The 20,246-nt window shown below is 34.2% G+C and overlaps 1 protein-coding gene across 2 annotated transcripts in view; it reads right to left on the bottom strand.

The window, feature by feature from the left end:
• The window catches only part of LOC123676419 (adenylate cyclase type 10-like), a 29,750-nt gene extending 24,818 nt beyond the window's left edge, over positions 1–4,932 (bottom strand). For both annotated transcript variants that reach the window (XM_045612298.1, XM_045612297.1), the window contains exons 1-5: positions 4,643–4,932; positions 2,432–2,664; positions 2,168–2,380; positions 1,419–1,688; positions 1,196–1,366 (exon numbers count right to left, since the gene is read on the bottom strand). In XM_045612298.1, coding sequence (XP_045468254.1) covers positions 1,196–1,366; positions 1,419–1,688; positions 2,168–2,380; positions 2,432–2,664; positions 4,643–4,883 — 1,128 coding nt within the window. In that variant the 5' untranslated portion in view covers positions 4,884–4,932. The remainder of the gene's footprint in view (positions 1–1,195; positions 1,367–1,418; positions 1,689–2,167; positions 2,381–2,431; positions 2,665–4,642) is intronic.
• Between the last annotated feature and the right edge of the window lie 15,314 nt (positions 4,933–20,246).

Genomic DNA, 20,246 nt, shown 5'->3' with positions numbered 1-20,246 from the left:
AAGTGCATTTTACAAAATGGTGGACATTTCGAACACTTACTTCATTCATATTCATTTACTTTCGAATAATCATTCGATTGTTCTTTCATTAAATGATAATTCGTTTAATCATTTTGAATTGGAATATGTAAATAATTATTACTTGTTTCTTGATTTGATTCTGATATGTTCCATTTAGTTCAAGATGAGTAAGATGATTTTCTCATCGAAATGTATTGCATGTTGTTAATTAAACTGAAGGTACCCAAATGTACCTAATACAAATCCGACCCAAAGAAATTTAGATAAGGGTCAAAATCACCTGAAAATCAACTTTGAATGACATTGTATGATATATCGTTGAATTCAGCGTTAAGAGTTATTTCGAAAAGTGTTATGAAATATACAGGTCCGTATTGAAAAAAAAGAGGTTGAGGGTGGCCCAGAGAGCACGAAACGTTGGATACGAAATCTGATTACGTCAAATTGAGAACAATTTACTGTCGAATAAAAAATTTCTGTAACTTTTTTGATAATATTTGAAATGAAGTGGGAAAAAAAGAAAAATCAAAATGACAGAATTTACTTTTCTTATGATATCTCAATAACCGGCCCTGATAATCTGGATTTGTTTGAACTGCTTGATAATGCTTCTATGCATGCAACTTTTTCTCCATTTGACCGACCTTCTAACTCTTATGGTTTAAAAGTTACCAATACAATCCCATTGAAAAAGTGGACGGCCTGCCTATTCATCAAATCTCAAAAGATGATATCTGCCCAGATAGCGGGCTATTCAAAATAAATTCTCTTACTGGAAAACTCGGTATATATAGAATAATTTGATAATTTATACAATTTTGTGTTCATAGCATCATTGAAAATTGAAGAATATAATCGAAAAAAAATATTAGTAATTGGGTAACAATAGATCCAACTGAGCTGAGATTCCAAGTTTATTGTGAAATAACAAATTCAAGCTACGTGCAAAATTTTATGTTGAGTACGTTGTCTGAACCATAGAAAATTCTATCAAAATAATAAAACCTAAATGAGGAAAGCAATGCATTCAGGGGCGTTTGAGCATCTGTTAACTGATTATTGATTTACCAATGATATTATCATATGTATTGATATATTTTCCATACAGTTTTATGGTTTTCAAAGGGCGCAAACAAGTTATCCTAGCATTGTTTCATTGAATTCTCTCACTCACCTTATTAACAACTCCTAAAACGTCCGATGCAATATTGCAAACTATTTTGTAAGCCGAATCAACCATTGCTATCAACCTATCTTCATCGTAGGTTGATGGGACAATATTAATAAACTGAATGGTAACCTCCCGCATTTCTGTAAGGTACTGAAGTGGTTGTTTCTCTTCAACCTGTGAAATAAATCGTATGAAAAAATTCTCTGAAGCAACTCATGGGCCTTACCTGTTCTAAAACTGGCTTGATGATAAATGGACTCAGTTCGTTCATAATCCACTGTTCCACAGCCACCTTGGTAGTTTTCCTTGGAGGCAGGGATTGGACAAACTTTTCAATCAGATAGCTGTCAGTTATGCTCTCACTCAAATTCTTATTTTGATGTAGAGCATTCCTTAGCTCAATGTGCAACTGGCATAGTTCCCCAACTTTCTGGAATTTTTCTTTGTATTGCTTTTCCCTCTCTTTCTCAATAGATTTGGTTGAGCATTTCCAAACCTGCATCGAAAATATCATGGAAATTCAAACTTTGGATTGCAATATCACTAGCTACACTGCTCTATACTACGATTTTTACAATGGATAAAAATATTGAACCAGTCATGTATGTCAAGTTTTGCATTTTAAACTTAATTTTGCGTGCTGACTTTATGGTTCGATCAGCTGCAGTGTGGACAAATAATAGAAATAAACCATAAGCTTAGCCCATTAGAACTTTGTACTTTTATCTTTTTCACAGTTGCTACCTATTGCACAAATTACACTAAGTTGAATAAGTCGTCAGTAGCCTCAACTAATCAGAAGTCTTTTTCTCAATAATATGAATCGTCGATGGTCTCTCTAGCATTAAGAGCATTTGAGCTAAGCATACATAATGATTATATTGAGAATATTGCAGATGGACTGCAGTTTACATATTGGGAATAATGTTTGGAAAAAGGAAGGAATGTAACTATTTGTAATGATTCTATTTGCACCTTTACATTACCACCATCGGCGAAAGTTGCATCATAGTTTTGTTCTGCGACATGACCCCATGCCGTAGGCGAGACGACGATATCCCCAGAAACGCTGACATGTTCAGCAGCCTTGACATCGTGAACTGCCTGCCCTAGTATTACGTAATTCTTGAATTTCTCATCCCCGATCACAGAAATCGTGAGATTTCCACAAGAAATGGCCAGTTTTACCTAGAGGCGAGTAGATCGATGATTGTGATCTTCAGTTATGTAAAAACTCACCTTCAGCAACACGTTGACTTCTGTCTCGAAGTAACCCAGATTCTTCTGTATGAAGAGTGCGCAAATTATCACCTCATGAATGATGGAGTAGAGGCACACATCGTTTGGAGCCTTCCAGAGAGCAAGGAAAGCGTCTCCAGAAAACTTGAGTACATCTCCGCCAAAAAAGTAAATTACCTCGACTATGGCTCCTATGTAAGCATTAAGAGTGGCAGTCAATTTGTATATTCCACCTGTGGAAAAATTCTATTCAAAATTTGACGAAGCAAATACAGCAAGATATCGGAGTGTCTTCCTGTATTAGATAAGGAATTTTCATGAAACCTTTGAGACAAGTTCTCTGGTTCATAATTTTTGCGAGTTAGTCCAAATTCCGCTTTCTAATGCGAGCCAAATGACCACTATTATGCATATTAGTGATTGGTGACTGTAGCAGGAATAGGAATAGTGAAAAATTTCTGGTGCCAAAAAACCAGAAACCTTCTGCTAAGATTAGCATCCTTACAGAAATATTACTTGCCTTCCAAAATGAGGGTTAAGGAAATAGTAAATAACGTTATGGAGAGAAGAGCTCTGATGAGGGGCACAATAGACCATTAAGTCGCAGTGAAACGGAACCTCCTTAATTGAATCTAATCTAGGAATAGGATGAGCTGTGGTTTTGAAAAAGACGAAGACAATAGGAACAAGGAATGGAACTTGTTTTATTAGTAGTATCAGAAGTAATAGGCCAAGTATTTGAATATAATACGGATATAGTAGTATTGTCTGAAACGGAGAAGAAGGGCTATGTTAGTAAACTATTAGATAGTTACCTTCACTTCTCGTCAGGAGTGAGCAAATTCAATCGCTGCTGTCAACTGAACAAGTTTCTAGAGGAACTCAAGTGGACACATACCGTACCCATATTTAAGAAGTGATATCGAAGGGACCCTTACTGCTTTTGAGATCTTAGTGCCAATGGATTATAAGTATGTATAAAATTGGAAAAGACTGAAGTGGGTTTGTTCCAAGACAATTTGTTTATTATGCAGGTAAAATGACGAAGAAAATTGCTGTTGTTCAGGAAGTTCAACTAGCGTTCATTGACCTAGATAATAAATTGTAGAACGCCCTTGAAAACCCCCCATGCAGACAGATTTTTCCTCTCCAAGAGTTTCATAAAGAAAATATAGCCCACATAAAAATTGAAAAAGACTTTCAGATCATATCACGACAACAAATGGCCCATGGAGGGATGTCGCTTATCGCTGCTAATTTTTAATGCTTATATTGAGGTAGCCCTTAACTGTTGTAAAACGAACTTCCAAGGAATAGGTATAGTACCAATTAAGGACGAAAATCTTTTCACAAAGGGTTTCTCAGATGATCATGTGGTACTGATTCATGGTAATCATTGCAAGAAGACAAAACGATAAAACAAAAGCATTGAATCTGATGCCATCCGAGCAATTTGAATTCAGGAGAGATCGTTTTACGAAACTAACTAAGGTTTACCGAATATGTTATTGAAGGAATTCAGAACGAACAAGCCACAGGACTAGTGTCCTCAGCGATAGAAGATTTTACCCACTAGGAAGAAATAGCCAAATGACAAAAATATGAAACTAAGAATGATCAAGCCAATCACAAGACCCCAACTAACATATGAATGAGCAGAGTAGGGCTTTATAGGCAAAAGCCATACCAAGTATATGTATATATACAAGTGACTGATAAGAGCTGAAATGAATATCCCGTGATTCCTAAGAAAACAGTTAATCTACAGAGACTTGATAAAGAAAACTGCCACAGATTTTATTAGGAGAAATGCAAATCAACATCTCAAGGACAAGCTGAAAAGGCTAGTTGGCTACAACCATGCTTAAGATATTATTAGGATACCAACCTATCACGAATGACCCATATATCAATAACGAAAAAACAGGAATTGAGCAAAACTTAAGTTGAAATATCAAATAGAAGATACTCTTTTATGAAAGACATAAGTTTACACATAAAGATCAGAACAGATATCGTGATTTACAAACAAAAATAACAAAGAGATCAATCGGCAAATAGGTACCCATCAGAACCTTCAAAACAGTAGGTTAAGTTTGGTGAGATGGCTCCTACACTGTCCAACCTTTTACAAGGTAGTTTGTCCTGAAGGATTCCTTCTGATTAATGTAAAACAGAAAAAAATGGGAAATATCTTATGAATACTCTCACCTTTTCCTGTTTTGTTATATTTTTCTGTGAGTGGCGTAAAACCGGAAACATCGGCGAATAAAAGTACGCCAACAAAATTGTGAACTCTGCTCAATTCTTCCATGGGAAGGTATAAGATTTCATCAGGCATGAATGTGAGCAAAACTTCTATTTGCTTCTTTATCTGACTTATTTCCAAAATCTTCATGAAATCTATCTGTTTGGACATCAAACCACTCGCTGAACTCCATTTTATCCTCATCTCCACTGTGATATCGAATACTCGACAAAATACGTTTTAGAAGTGAACACAATTGTCACTTTGACATGAAATACCGTTCAGTTTGCTCATGGTGGCCTGATGGAAGTTCAGGAGATCATTGATTGTTCAGACCTCATAAAAACTATAGAGTTTGACATTCACGACTTCAATGAATTCATAATATAAATAGGAGAAATATTAAGAATTGAAATAGTACAAGGTCTTCAGCACTATTGCGGAGTCACGGAGTGCCAATGAGATCTGTTAGGTTGAAAATATTCAATTGTTTCTCCTTTCAGAGTTCTACTAAAACGATAGGTATTTCAAGCGAAAATAGATAATAGTATAAGGAATCCCTTATACTATGACCTACTCCGATTTCTACCTCATCAAAATAGGAGTCCTATAAGGCGGTCTGAGGTTCCTTCTGTATATTAACTTATCCTTCTGGATATTCCATAAACTAACGATACCAATATATCAATTTGCAGGTGATAAATCCATACTATTATCTATTATTAATCCCATAAAGCAGTATTAAATTCATCAATCACACCTTGGAATATTCAATCCCTCTAAAACAGGATGTACCAGAATTCATAGGTAGATGAATCCCAGATAAACATCACTGGCCTGAATCTGTCTAAGCTCAATATTAACTTGGAGTTGCCTCAAAAAAGAAGATTCTGAGTTTGCAATAGGTGAATGAAAAAGAAATGGATAGACATGTAATGGACTTAAACCTTACTCATGGAAATTCATTATAAATAAGATAATAAAACAAAGTATATGCCACTAAAGACATTTGTGAAAACTACAAGTTTTATTATTTTATCTGAATGGATTTATACTTGGCCAATCAAAATACTTATATTCATATTAATAAATACCACTTATATTGATGCAGGGTGCTCATGAATTTTCATTATAAACAGGCCATTGTTGATCGGACTTAAGGTTGTTAAACCCCAGGGAAACTATAGCAGAAAAAAAGTACATATATTTTTTCAAATATCAAAATAATAATTCCTTCAAATTTCTGTTTTTTGGGAGATGGTTATAATTTACAAACGTGAAATTCCATCTCCATAGAACGTGTTATACTGGTGTGATTTTAATGAAATTTGTTTTAGATTATCAGAGTGTGATGTAAATGGTTTCATAACATAACTTACATAACGTATTCTGAAAGCATACTTTATGAGGAGTATACATATATATTATTTTGAGATAAGCAATACAAAAAATTATTAACTTCAAAAACTCTGTCTCCCCGTACTGGTGTAGTGGTAGGTTTTGTATCAAATGCAAAACCTACCACTACACCAGTAGTGGTAGGTTTTGTATTTTTTTACGGAATAAGCTGATCTATTTATATTGCAGGGCCTCCTCTTTATCCGAACATAATCCCCTCCATCCTTCTTCTTCACCAGAAGTTGACATCATATATTATAAATTATTATTAAGTCTGAAATCAAAAAAGAAAAGAACCAGACAGAAGTAATAATTTCCATTATATCGATTTGAAGTTAGCTTGGAAACCACCATTTTTATAAATTGGGCAAGTATTCATCAAGTGGTCAATAGTTTCTTCTACACCATACTAACATAGTGGGCTTTCAATAAAATGCCATTTGAACAACATACTATTGAAACGACCATGACCAGTCCTAAGTCCTAAGTCGATAAAATACAGCAAATTTACCTAGAGAGATTGAAACCTGGAACTTTCTCTGAAGGATCAACGTATTGTTGAAAACATTACACTTTACAAGAACTCCATTCCGAACGCCAAATTTCCTTGTCACTTTCATTAGTTCGAAGGAAAGTATTTATCCAAAAAAGTTTGCGTGTCTTCAATCTGGCAGTTCTATTATCTGGGAAGTAAGATACAATTGGAAATGAGTTCGGGTAGAAATGAAATTTATTCCAAGATTTCTTGACTGCAATCTGACTATAAATATGAGGCAGAACTATATGTGATAGCACTGGTTACCAATGTAAAGGTGTAGATCTAATAGTTCCAATGATAATTCTCATAAAAACGTTAAGCTGTGCATTAATTTTATGAACATGAGCACCATTGAACCAAACAGAACAACAGTATCAGGGGCGGATCCAGACAATGTTTGAGGGGGGGGGGGGTGCATAGAAAGTCACGGCTCATATAGGTTAGCAAAATAGCAGAAATTTTTGTTGGTACCTACTGGGTCAAGTGTTTTTTATAGAAAGATGGATTTTAGTAAATCATATCATATTCAGTTTACAAAATTTTTGTAAGACAAAAACAAGTTAAAAAAAAATTTCACATATTTCATAAATATATGTAAATTCATTTCATAAGAAAACTCAGGCCTAAGAAAGTATAAGGTGTAGTAAAAAGAAAACCATTATTTTTGCATGAAGAACAAAGCTTCAATTACCATAGTTAGAATGATCCAATTTGGGTCAAATATGCGCTGTTTCGTTCGATAACTACAGTTCCAAGTTAACAGTTGTGCCTTAGGGGAACAGCTCTTCGTAGATAATTCCCTGCCAATCTCACTAAACACACAGAAAAACCTTCCTGGCCGATTCCGAAGGCTCACCTGGTTTCGACCACGACCGTTTTTGCTTGACGTTGTCATTAATGATCCACTTTTCATCACCAGGTACCAAGCGTTTCAAAAATAGGGCGATTTTGTTGCGATTCTGCAGTGATTCGCAGTGCGGTTTTTTGGGTTAGCTCATGTCATATCCATACATCTAGCATCTTCTTGAGATCAGCTTTATGCAAATAATGTTCCAAACGGTTTATTGTGCACTCTTAAGCTCTTGAGCAATCGAAACAGGACTCGACATATCCATGCTCTCATCGATATATTCGACAATTGGCCATGGCCTTCCAGTGCGTGGTGCATCCTTGACATCAGATACCGGAACGGAATCGACGAAACCAAAATTGCACGTGATTCAGTATCAGGTCCAAAAACACTATTTACATTTTCAGCCGCCTGGCTGGTATTTTTGTCTTTATCTAAGAAAAACTATAAAATATATCGTATTTCCTTTTTGCTAGTGTCCATCTTTGTGGCGCGCTCAAACTCAACTGAGTCAACTCATCACAAAACTGTCAGAATGTTTTTGTAGTAGGAAATCTCATTTTTTTAATGCCATGGAGTAAAATCCGATCGGACTTGTACAACGCGAGATACAGATAACTGAAGCTATCTATTGGAAAAATAATGAATTCCTTTTTACTACATCTATTGAATAAAAACATATGATCAAATATTAAAAATTTAATAACAAATTCTAGTCTCCTATTTTTTTGACTAGCGTATTTCTGTATGATATTTTCAACATTAAGACTGCTGCAAATGGTTCTATGTATATGCATTAATGCCAATACATTCAATCTGTCTTCAACAATTATGGATCATATCCAATCTTTCACCTTGTGAGTGCCCACGCATATTTTTCGATTTTTCAGGATACATTTTTATATTTATAAGGTCCATGGCTGGCCTCAAGACTACCCCCCCCCCCCTGTATCCGCTCCTGAACAGTATTCAGCACGAATAAGTACTGCTGCCATCAGCATCCCAAGAAGAACCAGCTTCGGAACCAGCTAATATTTTTTGAAGAATATTATTTCTCGATTTCAATTTCATACGCCAATTTTCCAAGTTGGAAAAAGACCAGAAAGCATATATTCTCAATCGGCAGCGATTTTTAATCATTAATAGGTTTTGCTGATTGCTTGACACATCTTATGAAAATCCTTTCTGAAAAATTTCAAAAGTTTTTTCGAAGTGATTAACCAGAAGGTAATAATGAATTTCATCCATCCTAAACCTATATATTTCCCCTATAATGTTTTTCAACGAAGAGTGGTTTTCCGTATATCACCTTCGTCTTATCGTCGAGATAAAATGCACTCTGACAACTTGAAAAAAAAATACCTACTCCCGTTTCCATATGATCGTTCGCTGTTCCTAAGAGAATTCTATTTCCGTCCATATTCCCGAAGAATTTCATAGGCCGATTAAAACCTTTCAACGCCGTTTCTTTCGCGCGGAACCCTAACACGCACCACTCCAGAAACGGGCGCATAAATAATGGACCCCATTGGGAATTTTAAACTTTGACGAGACTCCAAAATCACGGATGTTACGGCGATATGTCCATCAATGCCCCTTACAAGCCGTGAATAAAATGAATTGGTTCGCTTTTATTTTAACAGATTTCCAGCGAGAAATCCCTATAAATAAAGAGGAACTCTGGCGCCAGGGACGGCTCAAGGATCGTTGGTAAGTATATTTGACACTTCTTGCTTATTTTTATCGGCAATATGAGTAGGCTTGTGGAAGATATTGACCACTGTTTTTTAAAGAAAACAATTTTTTTGCAAAATTTTTAACCTTCTTAACATCAAATTTCATTTCATTTTTGATCGATCATTTGAACAAGATACTTTTGAGAGAAGAAATGTTTCCTCTGCAATTTCCAGTTTTATGATGCGAAGAAAAGAAATAGGAAAGTAGCCGATTCTTTTTTTATTTGAAACTTTTTTATAGATTCATGAATTTTGAAGTCTAGTAATTAAGATACATTCTCGAAATAGTAATTTACGTAACAAGTCCGGAAAATAGGGTTTTTTTGGACGAATAGACAAAATTCCAGGACGAGCGTAAGCGAGTCCTGGAAGTCTGTGAGTCCAAAAAAACCATTTTCGGGCGTGTTGCGTACAATATTTTTTCGGTAACCATGTAAAATAACACTATCGCTGCTGCTTTCCATATTTTATTGCGATTGCGATCAAAAAACATGCAAATTTTTGACAACTAATTTCATATGAACTGTCAGCCGTTATCTCGGTTGCTATGGATTCTATGATTCTTTTCCGGCCTAGTCCGGGAAGTACGTACTTTCCGGACTAGGCCGGGAAATGCTACTTTCTCAGAGAAAAAGCGTCCGGGAAGTAAGCACTTCCCGGACGGTTGCCGAAAAAAGTAATTTTTTTGAATTCGACGACATGAAATCATGGAACCAATGAAATTTGAAGCTTTATCATTATGAACTCGACCTTAGCCATTTGTAGAAGAGGCTCGAAAACCTAGTCATAACATTCACCCACTTCACTGGGCAGTTGTTCTGTGAACAGATCGCTCAAGATCGGTTTCTGAAAATTGACTGTTTCAAATATTACGCTATACGTTTATGTTTATTTGAATCTGAAATAAACATCTATCTATCTGTATCTTGGTTTATGTTCGAGATATTCAAAAATTTCTAAAATTTTTTTTCAGTAATTTTTATGGTTTATATAATATTCATAACATATCATAGATATTGATTACAGTTTTTAAATGGGACACCCTATATTCCTCAACGCAGTTTTTTAGCCGCAGTTTTAAAGATAGACTTCAATGGTTTGATGAGACACCTTATAGGTATATAAATATTTTTCATTCATTTCGAGATTCCATCCATTTTGTATTTTTTCATAAATTTTTATGGTTTTTATTCTACTCATGACACTACATAGAATTAAATTTCGACATAAAGTGTCAGATCAAAAAAATGAAGTCGCAAAACTCAATATCTTTATCTTTAAAATTGTCGACATTTTTGAAAAACTGATAATGGGATGCCTTCAAACAAATCTACGGCTAAAGAACTGATTTGAGAAATATAGGATGTCCCATTTAAAAAACACCAATTCTCCTCTATAAGTCTAAAACACTAATTGATTTCTAAAGCCTGTTATGAATTTCATATAAATTAGATATAAAAATACTTTCGTATGTATTTTGGCTGTTTACTTGAGTATGGGATAATAATAAAAAAGAAATGATTTGTACTTAGAAGTATTCAATTCTAAAATTTGGTAAAATGTTTTCAGCTAAATAGCCATCTTCTGTACCACTAATAATAAAACAAAGAGTGAGTTGAGCAACAATTCGAGACCTCAGTATGCCAGCAACTTACTCGTCAAAAATATTCTGTTTCCACCATCAAAGCGAAGAGACATAACATCTCGCAAATGTTGACAGTGAATAACAACCACTCAGTTAAAAATGAAAACACGAAGGAAACATGACCTATGCGCCCATAAGAGAATTTTACTGCAGAGAAACACGAAGAATTATACAAAATTAGACTTCTTTGAAAATATTCATATTGAGGATGAAATATCGATGAACGATAATTGTTTGAAAATACACACAAACTTAAATTTGAACAAAAACTACATCCCTTTGTTCAAGGGATTGTAATTACTTTTTTAGCATACACTATGTGATGTCTACCTGATTTTTGAGTCTTGTTTCCCTTATTCTTAATACCTTTATTCTGTTATTTTTATGACTATATCTAATGTATGTTTTTATTCATTGATCCAATCACTTCGTACGTTGTTTCATAATTTGTCATTCCTTGTAACTGTTTTCTTTTTTGTTTATACTCAGCTGGTCGCACGATTCTCAGACTGAGGACATTCATTGTTCAATTTATTAACCGTTTACTCAATTTGTACAGTTTTAGTCATTTTGAATTTTTCTTTTGGTTGATTATTAAATTTGTCATTTTTAGAATTGGAATATATTCCAAGACAAAAATAAACTGAATATATCATACAGATATATTATTGTGAAGGATTAGACACAAAGTTGTCAAATTATTTGATTTATTACTGAGGACATCCTTCGCTTAGGTTATGTTTCCTTCGTGTTTTCATTTTTAACTGAGTGGTTGTTATTGCTTTTGCATCCTTCTCTGTCAAAATTGTCATTTTTCAGAAACTCTATTTCTCTTATAAACTTATAGTTCTCGAGTTGTTTTCAGTGACAAGTAAGTACAGTAGTAGGTATCCACTTTAAGAATGAGTGGAAGAAGTTTTTTGCCCTAAGCTCTGATGTTTAGTGAATAACTGAACATTTCCATTTCAATAAATTTTGGGGATACGGTCCTGGAGCAGGTTAATATCGTAAACAGAAGGAAACGGGTCTACTCTATCAATTTCGAGAGAATGCTACAAATACAGTCACCCAATATTGAAGTCGATGAAAGATTTGTATAGTTTAATTTTCCCCCTTTTTTCAGCCGTAAAAAATATTTTTAGGGAATGTGGAGTCAAGAAGGAGCAAATTGGTAATTTACGAGTGACCTTTGCGGAATGATACAATAAATCGAAGTTATTCATGATCAGATTCTGTATTCTTCATTGTGTAGCTATTAAGTAAAATATAGGTTTGTTGAAACCTGTTTTCTTTCCAGAATTCACCAATCGAAAAAAAATTTTTCCTCATATCTTTAATGTGAAAAAAAGATGTTTAATAAGAAATTTTGACATCTTTAATGTGAAAAAAAAGATGTTTTATAAGAAACTTTGAACTGAATTACTCGAAATAATAGAAATTTTTGATTTTCGATTCTATTGTTACCTTATATACAGGGTACTTATTCCTGAACTAGAGGTACGAAGGAAAATGAGAGATTCCTTGGATAATACAGGTTTCTTGTAGTCCTACTTCTCTGTTAGGCTCATACCAGTTCATCGATTCTTTATTTATCTTCGCTACAGATTGGGTAAATAGGTAACAAAACTTATAATTAATTTATTCATGACAGCTTACTAACTGGGTCTACATAACCATTTAGATTTTTCTAAGGATTACTAGAGAGCCGTTTTGAAATATTTTTTTTTAAATCGGTAGCAGATAACTACTACAAAACTTTAAGCGACAAAAATTGTAGTAAGGAACCAGAGTTTTTTTCACATTTTTCTAAACTACCCTCAGTACTCCCCTTATTTATACGCCCTTGTTCAGTACTTTCTCTATTCTTCTTGAATTGTATATGGTTCAGACTAGGGCTGGGAATCATGAATGAATGATTTGAATATTCGAATAATCATTGAATAATTATTCGAATAATTGCATTTTGGATTATTCGAATAATCATGAATATTCACTGAATAGTTGAATAATCAATGACTACTTTTCTATTCATGAATAATCAGTGAATAGTCGAGTATTCACTGAATAGTTGAATAATCAATGACTACTTTTCTATTCATGAATAATCAGTGAATAGTTGAGTATTCACTGATTATTCAGTGAATAGTTTTCTATTCAGTGAGTAATTGGATATTTATGAAGTTACGAATGAAAGTTTGAATGATCACTTGACTCACTATTCAGGAATGATTAAAACAAGGTTTTGTGATTCACTACGGACAAAACGTTTTATTAATATTAAAATTACTGGAAATTACATAATATTGAAATTGATAGATACAATTGAACTCCTGTCATTGTTCGGAATCCAAACAAACAAATTGTCATTCAAATTAGTACGTTGTCGTAGAAGAAATTGGCTAATTTTGATAAAAAAGATTATTTGAGGAACGATTTTACTATTAATTGATAGACAGAAGAAACGAGATTAATCGTAAGTTCGAACTTGAGGTTCAACTAATAAACACGGCTTTTTACAAAATCTGGGGAATGATACAGGATTCAAAGTTACTGGTATTAACCTCGTTCCTTCGATCTATCAATTAATGCTGAAATCGTTCCTCTAATACTCTTATTTATGAAAATAAGCCAATTCCTTCAACAAGACCATACTAATTTGAATGACAATTTATTTGTTTGTATTCCGAACACTGACAGGAGAACCAAAAATGGCGGTGTGTGACGTTACACTAATAGATCGTATATGGCGAGAGGCAAAACACCAAAACGATTATACCACGTCGCAAAGGGTATATTCACTCATCAAAACGCTCGGATTTTGTTGGTTCATTAAAACATGAGTTCAATCACTGAATATTGACTGAATATTCATTGAATAATCACTGAATAATCACTGAATAATCATTGAATAATCACTGAATAATCAACGAATAGTTGAATATTCATGACTACTCATGAATAATCAAGCATGAATAGTTGTTTGAATGAATTATTCGAATAATCGAATAAATTTATGGATGAATATTCGAATACAAAAAGGCTAAAGAGTCCCAGCCCTAGTTCAGACGACGCTATCAACACGAAATTTCGCTCGAAGCTCGAAATTGTTATTTCATATAATATGGAGATTGTTCGCGGATCATGAAATGCAGACTCGCGAAGTTCCATTGATCATTGTCACAAAATATTGGGTGTTTCTTTTCCAATATTCTTCTCAAGTTTTCAATGGTTCTGATGATGTCAATGGCGTGAAATTTTACACTGACATTTCACATCTGAATGCAAAATTTCGATCAAATTGGTGGTTTTAATAGTAATGATATTAGAAAAACCAAATTTCGTAAATATGGCCTATTTACGAAATCAAAATTGGCTCATTAGCCGTGGGTATTCAAAAACAGAACCTACCCTGAAATTTTTAGTGTACTATGTCTTTCCCTTTGCGAGTTATCGTGTTTAGGGCCGGACGGACTGAATCGAATTCAAGGTCGGACACGTCATCATTCAGCGCCATCGTCGTCAATGGAATGACTGCAGAGAAATTCATTATACCGGAGTGATTATGGGTTTTCTTTCGTGTGAGGCAACATCTTTTGAATATGTGTTCATTCTTTGAGCGCACTTTCCCCGAACATAGCACTATTTAATTTTTATTTACTATGTTTGATGAATGAAGACGAATCCGTGCTCAAATTCAGTTATGACTGGCTGGAGACAAGAATAGTGTCGAATGGAAAAACCTCGAAAATTGAAATTTACAGGGTAGGTTAGTAGCTGGAATGTCGCGGTTAAGTTCATTTTTCTGCATTAATGGGTTTCATAAATATGACAGTTCAAAATTTGCTATTACTGATAATTTCAAAACTATGTAGTGTAGTTTGAACTCCCATATCAGGTTTTCTTCTATTCTATATATGTATAAAGGACCCCGCACGTTTAGTATGGGAAATGGCTTTCCGTGAATTTGGCTGAATTTTTGATATGTTGTAGTTCTTGATGAACTGATCAGAAAAGTCCTTAGCCATAAAGCTCAAAAATGGACAGTTTTCGAGATATGGAGCTTTGAAAATGGATTTTTTGTAATTTTCGGGGTTTTTGCTCATCACTCGTATGTGTGAAGTTCAAAAAGTTCATAGAAAAAAAAATTATTTTCAAGAATTCGTGGGTTAATATCGGAAGTTCCATTCATAGTTAGCTTCCAACACTTGGACTTCTATATTCTACCCGGATCAGCCAAATTCACGGAAAGCCATTTCCCATACTAAACGTGCGGGGTCCTTTATGATATCTGCAAATATTAGAAAAATGGAGTCTGATCCTGGAAATTAACCTTCTATTTCAAAATAGAATATATTACTTAACCTTCTATTTCAAAACCTAGCTATACTGGTCAATGTAGTATCCTTACTCAAACGGCACATTTTGAAGATATCACTCAAATTGTAAGTCACCCTGTATAATTCAAACGAATGGTTGAAGATGCCCCATGTATGGTATTTTTAAAACAGGATATGTTGCCTCTCTCTCAGTATTAAATATTCACAGTTCATCAAGATTCTCTCCGAATATACACTGAACCGCAAATTTACCTAGATGGAAAAAATTCTTCTGAATTCTATTTTGAATAACAGAAAGAAAATGATAACGGACATCACTCAAGGAAAAGTGCAAACTGTAGACACGTGTTTCGGGCTTTCGGCCATCATCAGTATCGTGAAAAAGTGTAAGGATGAACAACACACAAACGGAGTCAACAACAGGAACTAGCCGCCCATTTGTGTTTTCCGTAGGCAGACCCAATGGGTTTTTCGGGCCACAACCAACTTCAACACGTACACGACAGCTATAGCTACCTGCGTGACATCCGAGTCCAGGAACAACAAATATGTGTAAAGGATAACAAGTGGATAATTCAAAATACCAAGAAGAAGAAAATGATAACGGACATCCTTCAACTTTTTTCAACAAATTTCTATATTTTTTGACAGACCTGAGACTGCTGATGCTTTCATTTTTTTCATATCTTGATATCCTTTTCGTAAAATCGACACAAATGCAGGAAAGATCAAAAATGTTCATTTTATGTTTAACTGAATATTTCGTAAACAAATTCAAGGCCTGAATGAGTTCAAAACAAAACTTATTTATGCAAACTTATTGAATTCAAGTTAAAAATCATAACAAACCAATTCAACTGTAACGTCAATAACCAAAAGAAGCAATCTTTCTTTCAATTCAGATTAATTTTATTTTATTTATAACCTAACCTAACCTAACCTAACCTAACCAAAAAAAGCGTTCTTTCTTTCAATTCAGATTAATTTTATTTTATTTACGGCCTTACGTCGGTTCATACTGATTGGGTTTCGAACAGCATCTTGAGGAAAATTTCATTTCTTAAAGTAAACCGTTCATTTCTTTCTTAAATATGAACTAGTGCAGTCATGAATAAAAAACAATATGTTGAAATGAAATGGATCTTGATGAAAATTGGCAATTTGAAAAAATTTGATCACGAAGTTATTTCGCAGGATTTTTCAAAATTAGGGTTTAACAACAAACTTCTGATTAATCCTGTATAGTGTCTAATACGTCAGCACTTGTCAAAAGATTGGATATGCAAGTTGAAACTAATAGTTTTATCTACAGATTACTGAAAAAAAACTGAGAATCGAGCAAAAGATAAGAAAACTATGATACTTCAAATTCTACTAAATATCAACTTGGTGTGTTTTTTTGGATCTGAGCGTGTATAACAAAAAACAAAGTAACTGTGGAGACTTCCGAACATCTATGTTCTCGAAAAATCAAGCTGCAATAAGAAAAAAATACTAGAATAGGCTGAAGGGTCCAAGAGAAAATGAAATGAAATTCGTTCGTTCCCCTAATTTTGCTGGTGTTTATTTCCCTGCTGATTCCATAAGAAAAGACGTAGTCTTACATTTCAAACTTGGTAGTTCATTCTTGAGTATCGATTACTCTTTATTTGATGAATCATTTGTCACTCGCATTAGACCCCTGGACTCCCATATCGTCCTAATGTAGGTGTACAGGTGTCCCAGAACTGATATCCACCCGGTTTTCCAACTTGACTCTTGACCAAATGCCAAACAGCAACAATACGTCGAGATTTCTTATACTAATATGCGTCTTCCTCACAATCGCATCAATCATTGTACGAAGTGGCATATACGAAAATATTAAAAACTAGAAACTACGCCAGATATTCGACAGAAACTCGTAAATATCATAGAGTGTGACAGCGTAAAAGAGAGAATAAAAACAAAGAGGCACTAAGAAAGTGATTAATTAGTCAAGAGGGCTGTCTGGAAGACGGGATTGATTGATTACCGCCCTTCAGGGTGGCGAATCGGATGCTGCAACGTTATGCCGGATGTTTCCCTGCTACTTGATTGACTTAGAACTATCGTTTAGGAGAGCTTAAAAAAATCTTTTCTACCTCGTAGTATCATATTCTCATCATATGCTGTTATATTTTGTATACAAATCTCCTAATGAATCAAGTAACAAGTATTATGGAGTGGTTTGGTCAAGGGCGTCGAAATAGGGGGTTCTGGGGATAATTTCCCTCCCAGATTTCCAAAATATAAAATTTCAAAATTCTCGCTTAGGGGTTGTCCATTAATCACGTGAGGCTTGAAAGGGGGGGGGAGGGGTTTGATAAAAATCACGAAAATATCACAAGGGGGAGGAGGGGTGTAGTAAGATATCACGTGTATTTATTTTTTCGTCAAACGGGCGATTTTTAAACAAATATTAAGCGGCACGGCGCGGCGTGTAGTGACCTTGACTACATTAAATATATTCATGTACTAGTACAATACATGTTTTTCCTATGATTACACTCTTCGTTTATTATTATTGTTATGGCAATCAAAAAAAACTTGCAACCTGGTGTAGACATTTTTATTATGGTCCTTAATTTCAGAATAAAATAAGATTATTGTTTATAACTGTATTTAAATTAAGATAATATTCAGAAAATTTCAAGATTCGTTGTAGGTACTAAAAATACACGTGATTTTGAGAAGGGGGAGGGGGGGTGGTCTTAAACCTCACTACGTATCACCAATGGGGAAGGGGGGTTAAAAAATTCTAAAAAAACATCACGTGATTAATGGACAACCCCTTAAGCCCGCCACTCACGAAGCGTTTCTTCCAGCGTTTGGTAGCTAGCGTCGAAGAGATTCCAGTCAGACAGCTCGGGACACGGCCGTACGACTGTAAATCAGAGTATGAACTTGACTGCCCGACTGGAATCTCTTCGACGCTAGCTACCAAAAGCTGGAAGAAACGCTTCGTGAGTGGCGGGCATTAGACGAAGAACGAAAATTTTCACATAAAATAAACTAATAATCATTTTATTTTCCTTTGAAACCACACGGCAGTAAAAAATCGGACCCTTTTACAGTTTATGAGTTTATTATCTCTTTCAAGATGAGTACCTACTTTTATTGCACTACGAGCACGTCTATGTCCGAGGTTTATTATTTTCCTTTATCTATCCGCTTTCTCGGCCTTTTATTTGACATCTGTGATTTTTGCATTCGTCATCGGTATACACTTACCCGTTGTTTTCGGTTTTTTGTATCATTCTCGTCACAAAATTTCAAATACTGCAGTTATCAAAGAACTCAACTGAGTAATACGGATAGAAAAATTTTCTGGGGTGTGTTTTAAAATTTAATGTGTTTCATTCAAATTGCAATTTATTTGTGAATACATCAGTTTCGAATTGACTATATCTACACGGTGTTTTCAAATTGGAGGTACAGATGAAAATGACAGATTTCTCGGATCATTTTAAGGAAACAAAATCCTATAACACTTTGTTTTTGAGATGCATGTGTTGAAGTTCAAGTATTTCTCTCATAGAACCTTCCCTCCACAAGATATTTAATTTAAAGTGGCCATGTATATTCCAATTTTAAGTTTTCATCATGTAATATGCTAATTTTGAACGCAAATCTACATGGTGATATTTTTTCTGGAAGGGTACCTGATTGTTTCCTCTAGAACTATTTTTTGGTGAAGCACTGGTAGTTCAGAAAAATGTAAAAGAACTCTGATCCAGTACTACACTTTTTGGTTTGTTATAGTTTTATCGTATCTACTATCGATTTCGAGGAAAAAATTCAATCAGCTCTCTAGTACCTAATCTTCAGAAAAATCTAAATTATTATAAAGATCCACCAAGTAAGCTGTAATGAATGAATTAAGTATAAGTTTTGGTACTCATTTACACACTTTGTAGCTAGGATTGATAAAGCGTTTGCGGGCTCACATTCATGGGACATTCTATTCTTAAAATTATCCAAGGAATCTTTCATTTCTCACCGAAACTCTAATTTAGGAACACCCAGTATAAGGTAAGAACAACCATATTGGTAATAAAAAAAATTATTTCGAGTAATTTGGTCCAAACTTCTTCATCAAATTACTTTTTCTCACATCACAGATATGAGTAAACGTCATTGGTTCAGAGAGAACATTTTCCAATATACTCTGTTCTGGAATATACAAATAATATCAAAAACCAAATTGAAAAATTCGTATGCCGTCTAGAACTACAAGTACATTTTGTTCAAAACTCCTTTTCAATAATACCTCAGCTTAAAAACGTGAACAAAAAATTTTTGAAATATTGAAGATTAAAAAAAATAAAAGGTTTTTTTGAATATTTTTCCATATCATGAAATAAAAAAAAATGTTGGCACAACATAGAATATTTTTTACCGCAAAGTCATAGCTTCAATACATTGGGAGAATTTTTGAAAATTTAGTTGGATTTTAAATGATATCGTGTATTCAATTCCAATTGGCTAAAATAATTAATGACATTTTGATGATTATTATATGAGACAAATATGAAATATGAGAGGAATTTTATTTCCTACGCCTCTACTTTTATTTCTCCGATTTCCTACTTTTGTCTAAATAGGATACTTTTCTCCCTACTGCATGTCACTTTTTTCTTTTATTTGGTTCTTTGAAAGAAGTATTTCCTCTTATATGTCATTCTTATTTTAATCTGTAGTATCTTTCTTAATTCCTTATTCTCATGCTCTTTCAGCGTTTCTTTTGTCTCCTTTCTTCATTTGTTTCCTCTATAATTACCAAAATGTAAAATTTAGTTATCCAAATATCAAGTCACAGACTACGCCACACAGTGAGGAATTGCGGTTTTTCCTCATTAAAGGTTCTTCCTCGATAATTCTCAAAGTATTTATTTTAGGTATAGGGTTTTCTTAAGTAACCCCTATTGTTTTTGTCCGTAGAATAGACTGAAATAATAAAAAAATATGGGTTTTAATTTGAAAATCTTCAATTTTGATGAATCAGCTTGACTTCGCTGAGGTTAAAATAGAGACCTGTTATT

The sequence above is a fragment of the Harmonia axyridis genome, chromosome 3 (genome assembly GCF_914767665.1).
Source record: "Harmonia axyridis chromosome 3, icHarAxyr1.1, whole genome shotgun sequence".
NCBI lineage: Eukaryota > Metazoa > Arthropoda > Insecta > Coleoptera > Coccinellidae > Harmonia > Harmonia axyridis.
This window is presented reverse-complemented; position numbering and strand designations above follow the sequence as displayed.